The sequence below is a fragment of the Limulus polyphemus genome, unplaced genomic scaffold (genome assembly GCF_000517525.1).
Source record: "Limulus polyphemus unplaced genomic scaffold, Limulus_polyphemus-2.1.2 Scaffold297, whole genome shotgun sequence".
Classification (NCBI taxonomy): domain Eukaryota; kingdom Metazoa; phylum Arthropoda; class Merostomata; order Xiphosura; family Limulidae; genus Limulus; species Limulus polyphemus.
In genome coordinates this window covers 315138-327466 of record NW_013665907.1, presented here as the reverse complement: position 1 = coordinate 327466, position 12329 = coordinate 315138, and the positions used below count along the sequence as shown (strand labels likewise).

At 32.8% G+C, this 12329-nt stretch overlaps 1 protein-coding gene across 7 annotated transcripts in view; it reads left to right on the top strand.

Moving 5' to 3' along the window:
* Positions 1 to 12329, top strand: part of LOC106457153 (vesicular acetylcholine transporter-like) — a 316981-nt gene that overhangs the window by 213863 nt on the left and 90789 nt on the right. For all 7 annotated transcript variants that reach the window (XM_022382971.1, XM_022382972.1, XM_022382970.1 and 4 more), the window contains 2 exons: positions 3560 to 3678; positions 7268 to 7321. In XM_022382971.1, coding sequence (XP_022238679.1) covers positions 3560 to 3678; positions 7268 to 7321 — 173 coding nt within the window. The remainder of the gene's footprint in view (positions 1 to 3559; positions 3679 to 7267; positions 7322 to 12329) is intronic.

Genomic DNA, 12329 nt, shown 5'->3' with positions numbered 1-12329 from the left:
ACACTGCTAAATTAGGGACGGCTAGCGCAGATAGCCCTCGTGTAGCTTTGCGCGAAATTCAAAACAATCAAATAATAACATGCTTCAACATTAACTTTTGGATACTTTGAAAATAAATTATCAATGCTTTGTTTTTGGCTTATATGACAACTGTACACTCATAGCCTCTAAAATCTATCTGGTTTATGTTTTGATTTATGCAGTTTTTTGAATAGTAGAAAGTTACATTTTGTGACCTGAGGAAATAATTAAATTCAATATTATATGAAGACAAGCGAACGTACCCGTCCCCAGTGACAAGAAAAGTTTAAGGTAATGTATCAATTAGTTCATGGATTTTAAAAAGGTTATTTGTGTTGCACTCTTGGTTTCGTTCGGAGCCAAATCTCTGACCTACTTATACTGCCCACAGCAAAAAGTAATTGTTGAGCATTTTAGTTATGCTAAGAGCCGCTCAACAATACATACGGTAAATCTTTAAGTTACGTCACATTTTGAAATAATTTTTGTGCATAATTAATCCCTAACAATTTAGTGTAGAATATCCTGCTTGCGTAATAAAATTTGGCATCAACATTATTCATGTCTGTTCTCCTGTCACTTCAAAAGTGAACGTTGAGCTTTGCTTGCGTGCACAGCTTTTCAAACGTGAGACAGACGAACGCTTGGACAGACACCATGGTTCGTAATATATATAAGAAGCAGCAGCTCAGGACTGGTTTTATTGATAACATTGTTCATTCAAATATTAGAGTTTAATGTTAAGCCTTATTATACAAGTTATATATATGCTACAAAAATTAACTGCTATTTCAGGCAGTGCGAGCTCAGAGAAAGAAGTTAGATCCCTTTGGAAATCTTAATTTTTGTTTTTCGTTTCAAGAATGTAGTTCCAAAGGACGATCGTTGATTTGTTGTGTCCGTATTTAACTCTTCTTGCTTCTGAAATCCAAAGTTATAATATCCACTAAATTAGAAGTAATATCCACCACAATACCCGCTACATATATCAACTTATCTATTATGATTTCACAGTAAGTTAAAGGCTGCCATCTCGAGGACAGAATTGAGAATGTCATATATTGAAGATTACGAGATGGTCTTGTGATTGCTAACCTAAAGCTCAACTTAAAACAATATTGTCCGCTATACCCTTTTTTTATATTTAAATCTTATGGAACTTGTTAGATTTGTTTTCTAAATAAAAATAACATTATTGTTATAGTATGACTGAACTGAGAAAAATTAACAGTGTTTGATTTATAGAAGCCATAGTGTACTTATTCTGCAGCTGCACCACACAATATAATGTCATACTAATTGCAAATTAGTATTGGTAAATCTTGTGAAATTTCAGTATGCCGGCATAATATTAGTTACATGGACGAAATATGATGATTTACAACCGGACCAGAAATATGGATTGTAACGTGAATTAATTACACAACACAAATATTTTCCATACACATAGCGGCGAATTCAATCATTCTGCTTTTAAACGTTTTCTAAATGTTTGTTTAATGATTTCATAATTTAAATCGCACTTTATAACATTTTGTGCTTCTGCTATTTGACAACTTTACTAATAGCCATCTTGTTCATCAATTTTAGTTTTCTCGGTTATATAAATCTAACTTGAATCCAAATATTTGTTTAAATATATATTATTGTCATTGCTATTATTACGAAAAGAATCCCGTGATTAAATTATAATAATTACAAAATTACTTATTGTATTCACAATCCACATAGATATTATTGTTCATTTTCATGATAAGATTATATAAAAATTATAAAGTTTTATTAACGCAAACACCAATAACGAAAGAATTTCACCTTGCAAAAGCATACTTTGATATATGAATGTTGATATTCTGTTACATCTTTTCAACCTATTTGTTAGTTCAGTGGTAATGAATTTGGTAAAGACATCATGAAATTCATAAAAGTCACCTGAACATTTTTATTTGAATTTTCGATACGCTATGATTTTGAGTCTTCAGAAGAAAGTATAATCAAAACAAAATTAGCTATCTGTCTACATTCTTTCTTCATACATAATTAGCTCTCTGTTTACTTTCTTTGTTCAAACAAGGTTAGCTATGTGTTTACCGTTTTTGTTTAAACAAGGTTAGCTACCTCTTAACCTTCTTTGTTCGCCTCTGTAAAGCTAACTGCAACAACTGCAAAATTCACGATCCTATCAATTCATGTTTCGAAAGTTTGTTCAAGGCCTATTTCATCCATTGCTATTTTGAGAAGATTCTTAATGATTTCTGTATACTAACGTTTTCCAAAGTGTGAGCTGCGCCCCCCAGGATGGCGCAAATGATCTCTTGGGACGGGGGCGTGAGTGATTAGGATGGAGTCAATATAACAATAATGCAAAATTAAGAGTTTTAATATATTTTTATTAATGAAAATAACAAGTAATTACTAAAACACATATAGCATTTTTATGTCATACTCGTCACTGACCTCACTCTTTCACTCATTAAAAAAAAAAGAGGAGAGGTGCTCAAAAAACATATTTATTAAGGGGGAGGGGTGTGGATGACAAAAGTTTGAGAAACGCTGGTGTATACAAAATGTTTTAGCTCAAATATTTTTTCTTGTCATTTGAGAGAAGGTAAATCCTTAAGTCCTTTTGCATGGCAAATTTTCTTTGATTGTTCCAAACCAGTAGCTAATCGGCTTGTGCTTAGATCTGCTAAAGGCATATAGATAACTGCAGTAAAAACAATGAACTGAGCTATTTAGAAAGAAATTAGCTGCTTTTTCAGCTTACTCATCTATATAGGTGGTCACATATGAACCTGCGTGTTGTTACTGTGTTTTGAAACTTTTTACAATGCCAGTTTATGTTTTGTTTATCTTTTAAACCAATGTCGGTGAAGTATATTCTGGACTGTCAAATAAATGAGCTTTTTATAACAGCGTATTATAGTATTTGTTATTCATAGTCGAAGCATATCTTACTTTTAATATGATATTTGTTAACGCCTTAGTTAAATATTGTTACTTTACAAAATTTGGCTTGTTTTAGAATTCTCTGAAGAATAAGAAAGTTATTGTAACTTACAAACTGAAATACACCTAATAATGCAGTTAAAGCTATAAAAGCTAGAAAGTAAAATATTGTCTTGTAAATAAGTCTGATGATATAGAAATGTGTAGGAAAAAAAAGAATAAATGACGTAGAAGAATAACTGAACAAGTAATAGGAATACAGTTTTTGGGAGTGAATATATATGTTTTGACAAAGTATGAAGTAATTATTCAGACTAATATGGGATTATATGCATTAAAGAAAGAAATTCAAATAACTTTAGATATGATATGCGCATGAGGGTGGATGATGAAAGAAAATTTAAAACTTGCGTTTTGCAGGAGTGAAGGACAGAGTTCAGGGTGACAAAAAGTTGTTTACAGAAGGTTATACGTTGCCAAAATATTAATTGTCACTAACAAAAAGATCATTTTGTTTAAATAGAATTATATTATAGCTTAGTTGGTTTTGATTTGTTAATCATTAATTTTTATTTTTTTTTTGTTCCAGGCAACATCTCTATGGCTCGACGATATGTATCTTCGCAATCCTGTTCCACTTCAAATCAACTCTAACCCTTTCTTCCTGTTTCCCAAGCAGCAATTCAAATGTGGTACTGATTATTTGAGGTACGAATGTTATTGTTTTACTTATTTAATAAAATATAAAATGCAAAATAAGTACTTTCAAATACTTGACTCAAATATTTTAGGCTTAAGGTGGAATTCATGTAATATTGATATAAAATATAACTAATTCCCCCCCCATTGTTCATCTGTAAGTATGAGAGCTTATAATAACACTAAAATCGGTTTTGATATTTGTGGTAGGTACAGCTCTAATATCCCATCCTTTAACTGCATGCTAACAATAAACAAATAAGCTCACTAAATAGTGGGATTTGACCTTCTCCGTTACAATGTACTCAGGGCCCCACAGTTCGGAGCGTAACTTTTTTTTTCCATAGTTCGGCACACTAACCACTGAGACACTCTCGTCCCTCCCCTTCTACCCCCCCCCCCCAAAAAAAAAACTCTTCACTTGCTCGTTGGTGCACTATACGAGTGACGAGCAGTTGATTGTCGCTTTTACTAAGAAGCCAAATACTAAGGTTGGATTGAATTTGCTCATAATTATCTCTGTTTTTCAAGTTTGTGTATTTTCAATAATTAATAAAAGTTATTACTTGGTAAGACATTATATGTATTTTGAGTTTCGTTATCCAGTTCATTTTCGTTCAACAAAGAAAAAGTTTCTTTAAGTGATAACATTTAATTGGCTCTGCTTCATTCTATTTTCATCAAACTTAAAACAAATTACCAAGGAACATAGGTTTAGCGAGATTGTTTAATACATTAGTCCTTTCACCATTTACTATGTGCTCTGTAGCTTTGATTTTAAACATGTTCATTTTAAAGCTTTCAAATACTTTAGTGTTTGTTTATAAATATATCCGATATTGATTCTGGTTCATGTTGCAGATTACTGCTACTTCATATGTTAAATGCTGTGTTGTAAATGCATGATAATGTGCCAATTTTTTGTCGAGTTGAGTGGGCCGAGTCCCACTTTATATAGTTATCATTACCAGATTTGTGGAAAATTTTCGTGTTAAAACTGTTGGAATTTCTTTGTATTGTTTTGTTCATGTAATTTAAAACCTGGTTTTCATTCTCTTCTTCATGAGTGAATTTGATGTTATAGTGAATGTTCTTTATGTGTTGTAGAAATTAATGTTGATGATTGTTGTCTTCACAACCACAAAACACATCGACGACGTATTTAAACCAGTGTGTAGGAGGGTGTAGAGCCGTGTTAATGGCTTGACTGTCTGTTTTGTTCACAAACAATTCACATAATCCAGGTGACAGAGGGCTACCCATGCTTAGGCCGTCTATTTGTTCATAAGTTTTATCTTGACAGGTGAAACATATTATTAGTGCAAAGTGAAACAAGTCTTTCAAAAGTTCCAAGCTCGGGTTATAATGCAGAACTAATTTTTGCTTCATCTTTCAGTGTCCTCGCCTCGCGATAAATGGAATTATTTGTATTTGCTGAAACTTGGTCTTGGAAGCTGTCGTCCATGTAAAGTTGGGAGCCTGTAAAAAATCTTACAGAAACTTGGTCTTGGAAGCTGTCGTCCATGTAAAGTTGGGAGCCTGTAAAAAATCTTACAGAAACTTGGTCTTGGAAGCTGTCGTCCATGTAAAGTTGGGAGCCTGTAAAAAATCTTACAGAAACTTGGTCTTGGAAGCTGTCGTCCATGTAAAGTTGGGAGCCTGTAAAAAATCTTACAAAATGTGTAGTTTTACGATTGTTTTCACCATTCTTTGGAAAAGCTTATTACAATATAAGTTGTGATGTTGGACAATAGTGGGTAATCATGTTCACAAGACTGAGTATGATCGACAGTGGAGTTGAAAGGGAAACACTAGACCTGAGACATCGTTCTTGTAGTGTTTGATGAACCTCCAATAACCAGGGTAGTAAATTGTGATATTCATGAATTTGTTTTATTTGGAGTGTTTTCGCGCAAAGCTAATCGAGAGCTGGCGCAGCCATCTCTACTTTTGAAGTGGTAGATTAGAGTGAATGCAGCTAGTCAATACCACCCACTGACAACTTTTGAGTTTACTCTTTTGCCAATGAATAGTAGGATTGACAGTCATATATAACGCCCTTACGTCTGAAATGATAAGTATGTTCGACGACGGCTTTCAATCCCGCAAATCGCAAATTGCAAGTCGAGTATCCTAACAAATTTGCCATGCCGGGTCCACCTCTTGACTAAGTGAATAAGTTAGTTGCTGTTGTTATTCTTAACGGCGGTAAAATTGTTAATATATTCTAAGGAAGTGCTTATCAATTTAACATTTCGTAATAAAAAGTCACAATTTTTGTTTAATGATAATTTGTGATAAAATAGATGGAATAACCATGGGTTTAAAAATAGCACCTAGTTCTAACAATTTTAAGCCTTTATTAGGAAGCATTGTAATAGAATATTTGCTGTTAAAAAAATAGAAAAATTCTGAAATTACATTTCTTTATCTAAAACTTTTTAATCACTTAGAGCATTCAGACTGATTTCTGAATGCTTATTTTTTCTAAGTGGTCAATCTACCTTATCGTATGAAAACAGATCGTCAGGTGATTTTAATAATAATTACTACATAAATGACTTTGACTACCCAATATACACTCAATTTAATTAAGTAATGCGACATTCTTTAAGGGGTTGAGTAATTTAATATTTGGTATATTTGAGAAATTTGAGAATTTATGATAATTTAAAATGTAGTTAATCCATTTAATATGACGAAATCTAGAGAAAAATGGCATTATTTTCTAAGTTGCAGTGGGAAGCAGTGTATCAATAACTATTTGACTCTCTATTTGTTTTAGAGCAAAGCCACATTGGACTATCTGCTGTGTTTATCGCGGGGAATCGAACCCCGGATTTTGGGGTTTTCCGGGGGACAGTATCAATAAAGCATACTTATACACATTGTTTGTATGATTGGTAAAACTAGTTAAGCGATATGAAAGTTGTTCAGAATATTGAATATTCCTATATTAGTTCATGTTTTAATGGTCGGCAGTTGACTTCTGATTTTTGTTATCGATGTCAAGTAATAGTTCAACCAGAAAAGATGAGCTCACTTCCCTATCATTCATAAGTATCCCTGTCAAGCACACTTAATCGGCTTATAATGTTTCCACATTATAAATTTTTATCAGTATTTTCCTTTTTTATAAAATATTTACGTGAATATACAATCTTAAATGTGTGCAATGTGATGAAGCCAGATTAATTCAACATTATATGTTACCATAGTATCATCTAGTGGCAATCTATATCTATAATGGGATGGCCACAGTCTACGAAAAATCCTATAGAGGATCTTATTGTTACGAAAACGCTTCTCCTAAATCTGAGGTTTTCGATGCGCTATAAGAGTAATGGTCAAATCCCACTATTCGATCAGACAAGAAAAGCCTAAAGTCGTCGGAGAATGTTGTTAACTGACTGCTTATCGTCTAGATCAAATAACCCTTCCATAGCTTTATGGGAAATTCCTGAAAAACAAAAATGAATACCACATGTGATTGAATATAAATTTTATATTAACTTCATGCCATTCATGAAAGTGTCTGATAAGAACAATTCAATTATTTAAATCTAAAATTGATTGCTTCATTTCTTCATTATTCCAGGTTTGCTGCCAAATTAATATGTTTTGCGCTGAGCTTCAAGGACAAGATTGAAAGGTGAGTACTTTTCTCTTTTCATGTAATCTAACAAAGGTGCACATGGAAAAAGTATTTAATAATAACGGAACGAAATTTTTACTAAAGTTATAGTGAGCAAAGTAAACGGAATTCTTCTAACACATCAAATGGATTACAAAATGAAGGATCAAATCTTTCGATTTCCTAGGTAAGCTAGGTTTAAAATTTAAAATTAACCAAACGAGATAGATCCGAGCTTGGCCTAGTGGTTAGTATATTCGAACTGCGAATTTTATGGTTCGCAACCTGTTGCCGCAAAATGCTCTGTACTTTGTGACCGCGAGTGTGTTGTAATAACTTAAAGTGTATATTCAATATTATCATTCCATATATAGTGTTTGGATATTTAAATAACACTGTTTTCGCAATTACACTTAGAAATTTTTGGATAGGAGTTAACTAAGATAACGGGAATTTGAATGTTTATTATTTTCCTTACAAATATGTTTCACATAGGCATTAAATGCTATCATACCTACTGTGTTTCTGAACATCAAGAAGAGCGAAATATATTTTTTAAAACCATGGCAAGACGATGGAAGCCAACCTGGCTAAAATAAAGAGAGATAACATTTTATGGGGTACGTGTGAGTTTAGTAGACATGTTATAACTTAACTTCTATTTAATACTACTTTAATACAACTTAACTTCTATTTAATACTACTTTAATACAACTTAACTTCTATTTAATACTACTTTAATACAAATTAACTTCTATTTAATACTACTTTAATACAACTTAACTTCTATTTAATACTACTTTAATACAACTTAACTTCTATTTAATACTACTTTAATACAACTTAAAATAAGCTTTATGATTAAAGCCATAAAAAGTCAGAGACTCAAATCAAGACATATAGCTATTTCTTTTATCAGAAATACACCTTAATTCATAAAACATGTATTACAATATATAGTGATGACAGGCTTAAATGATACCTTGAGGGTTGTGTAAAACTAAAGCTTTCATTGACACATCTTTATTTTAAAACAAGGTCAAACATGTAACCTTCACGTTCGTGTCTCTCTTAGTTCCCACTGTTTCGCTGTTGGTTGATCTAGCTCTCAAACAATGGGACACCTAGATTGGGACTAACTCTGGTACAGGTTGAACCCTATATATAATAGAACTAACCTTAAGGTTAACAAATGTGGTTGCTTCAAAAAAGAACTGCATTATTTGTGCAAGTAAAGATTAACCAGACATAAATACAGTTTTTAAAGTCGGTGGAGAAGATACTGTAATGATTAACGCTATAGAAGATCTACCAAGTGAGACCACGTGGCTCCGCTTACGTAAGAGACATTCTGATTCCTATAGTGGTGATATATGTATAATTGAGGTTGAAGAGATAACTTTAAACAAGAAAATAGAGCAGAAAAGGCCAGCAACCATAGTAGATATAGCTTCATCAACAGCACTCCCTTTTAATTATCTCATCTCAGAGAATAAGAAAAAGTTTCAGGTATATCTATCTCCACCAACATGGATGGTCAAGTCATTACATTTGAGACAGGAGTATTGAGAGTTTGTTACAAATAATGCGCAACATGCACCGTAGCCAGCACTTTAGCCAATCTCATGGAATCTGAAATTGCTACATATATCCGGAACATTGAAATAACACTGCCTCTATCTTGCTCATACTTTAAATACAAGTAGATTGTGGCAGTTATCCTGGTATCTGGGGAGAACTTGATCTGCCGGATCAGATAATGTAAATTAGCTGGTCCCAGGTCATGTAAGAGGTCAATGGGAAAGAAGCAGAAATTCTACAACGAGAAGATGGTGATTAACTTAGGCCTGACTCTTATGAGTTCTGTGTGGTTTTTATGGGCGTTTTTCCGTTTTTTTACCACTACTTCGCCCCCTCTTGATGGATATTCAGCAAATTTGGTGTGAAATTTTGTTGGGGGAATGAGGAGATACATACAAATGTGCAGTTCCACATTTTGTGTTTTGTAGTTTTTATGGGCGGAAGCAACTTTTCATGTCCTAAAATAACATTCCATTAATAATAAATTTACATAACTTTCATCCAGGGGACGGGTACTTCAGCTAGTAATGCATAAAGGAGGACTGACAAGATCAGTGACCGAAAGTCATATCATAGCAAATATTCAACTATTGTTTCACTCAGAAAATATGAACTTTAAAACAATTTTCAGATCAAAAGGGTCAATAGAAACAGAATGGTGGACATTTACATCTCATGTATATGTTTACGAAAAACTCTTTTGGAATATTGAAATAATATTATTATAAAAAGTGATCATAAGATGTTTGGTCACTCTAACTATATGCTTACATATTTTTCGACTTAATTTCTGAAAAAAGAGGAATCAGCTACTAGAAAAATAAATAATACTGGAACTTTCTCGACATTTACCATAATGTCAGATCCAGACACTTGAGTATTCAAATGAATTGACGATGGGTTGAAATACGAGAGTCAAAGGTAAAGAAACCTGTGAAAGCATAATAAGGCAAAACGATATAGTACTAAATATAATGGGTGAATTTGGGCTACTTAAGAAATAATTTCATTTATATGGCTTTGTTTAGGGGATACTGAATGACAACTCTCTCATTGTACTTGTCTTGATCTTTTATGGTTTATTGTTTTTTTATGTTTTTAATCTATTTATGTTCGTTTGTATTTCCCTCATAAAAGAATTTTCCACTACTGATTTGAAGTTTTAGCCAAAGGCAAGTTTTATGTAGTTTTCAATGTAGCAGGTCCGAAGAAAGTAATCACAGTTGTCACATTTGAAAGGCACCTTCTACCATTTTAGTACATCCTTTAATTTTGACGGGAGTATTTAGAATGGTGTCAAATCATTATAGTTATGGCACATGAAATAAGTAGTAATTGAACAAAAAAAAGTTATAACAAATTGTTAGAGAAGAACAGTTTCGCTATGGATTTAGGGTTTGACTGTAGTATGGGCTAGCATGCAGTATCCTTCAAATCTGGCTGCATTCAACTGTATATTGTACTTTGGCAGCTTGATCCTGTGAAAAATTACCTTCACCAATAACAAGGAAAAGTACTTGTAGCATTGTTTAGCTGTACTCTCGTATATTTGATGAATCTCGTCTAAGTGTGCTGGACCAGAACAATAATAGTGGTGAAATTAATGAATCTCATAACCTCAAACCAGCTCATGAAGAAAATGAAGAGCTGGTGCCTAAAAAGCCACATTTTGTACAAACGTGACAGGAACACCTTCATCCTTCGATAAATTATGGCTTTGAATAAATGAATAAAAAATAACAGGAAGTTAAGACAATTAGTGATCCAAAAGCTACGTGAAAATGTTGAGTAAAAAGACATGGTTATCCTTGCTTTGTTAGCTATCTTTTTGGAAAAAAAACTAGAAGCATTGTTTTAATAATACTTCAGAAGAAGAATTTGATTAATACCTCATATGAAATTAGTGATGTAGTCATGAAAGTAATCACCATTCATCCGTGACCGAGCAGTTACGAAACATATGTAATAATCATAAAGTCCAACAAAAATCTTTCTTTACATGCTCTGCACCACGTTGGAAAGTTCTTAACACCTCATGCATAATAAGAGCGATGGTCAAATTTGATAAAAGTTGGCGATGTGTGATGTTGACTAGCTTTCTTCCCTTCAAAACTAATAACGGCTAATACGCATAGCCCTTGTGTAGCTTTAGGGACGGCTAACGCGGATAATCCTTGTGTAACTTTATGTGAAATTAAACAAAACAAACAAACATTCATTCGACATACACAAAAAATAAAAATAAAAATGGTTTATATATTAAATGTTCGCGTAAACTACTTCGTACTTTGATATTGTAAGATTTTGTTTGTGTTTTGAAAGTGTCCGTAATAATAAGTAGAAAAAAATCAATAAATATATTTTTTAGAACCGATATTCGAACTAAACGGACTCTTTTTTTTTCTCAGAGATAAGAATTTTCTCTGTGAAAACATTTGTACAAACTGTTAATATTGTTTTATTTTTTATTTATCTGACGAGTGACAAATGATTAAACAGAGATACCTATCGGGTTATGTGAGCTAATTGAGCATTACCCATTATTTTAAGCATTACTAATATGATAAAATGTAATCCACTAAGTAATGAAGAATTCAATAAGTGATATTGTCCTGCTCTAATAAAGCTAAGCCTATAATTAAGCAGATGAAGTTTAATAATTTATTATTAATTTGAAGATTAACAGAAACGTTTAGAGTAAAGTTTTTCCTCTAGAAGCAACATTTCTTCTTCAAGTCATTGGATGTAGAGCAAAATAGTGTAAGGTATGTGTCGATTATCTTAAATCGTAAAAGAGTTTAAAATACCATATATTTAATTTGCGGTTTGATCCTATTTGTCAGTAATAGTTTTTTACCAGATTTTAGATTACGATATAAGAGTATCTTTGTTCAGTTTTAAGGTTTGGTGATTATATTAACTACTCTACCCGCCTATAAAAATAACAACACAGTCCCTCAAGTATAAAAGTATGAAATAGAAGTGATAGGTCAATCAGCCTATAGTCGTAAATAAACGCGTGATAGATGTATTGGGTCGTCAAGAAATAAATGTCGCTTTTTTTTAGATGAAAAAACATTTACTGAAATAGTCCCTATTCTTATAGATGATGCTTTTCCATCTTACAATCAGGTTGTAAGATTTGGCTTTGAAGCAAAAAAACATGTCGATGTCCTCTTTAGCACCTTCCATATTTGCATACGTTTTCCCATTAAGATGATGTTGCACCGAACATAATCTTGTGTTGCGTCAAACGTGCCACATGTGGACGTGCATTGTCGTGGAGAAGAAAAACGCCTTTCCGACTGACGAGTGAAGGGCGTTTCTGATGAAGGGCTTGATTTAAACGTTTAAGTTGCTAACTGTAGATCTTTGCATTGACAGTTCGCTGTGGATTGAGGAGTTCGAAATGAATTACTCCTTTGATGTCCCACCAAAAGCAAAG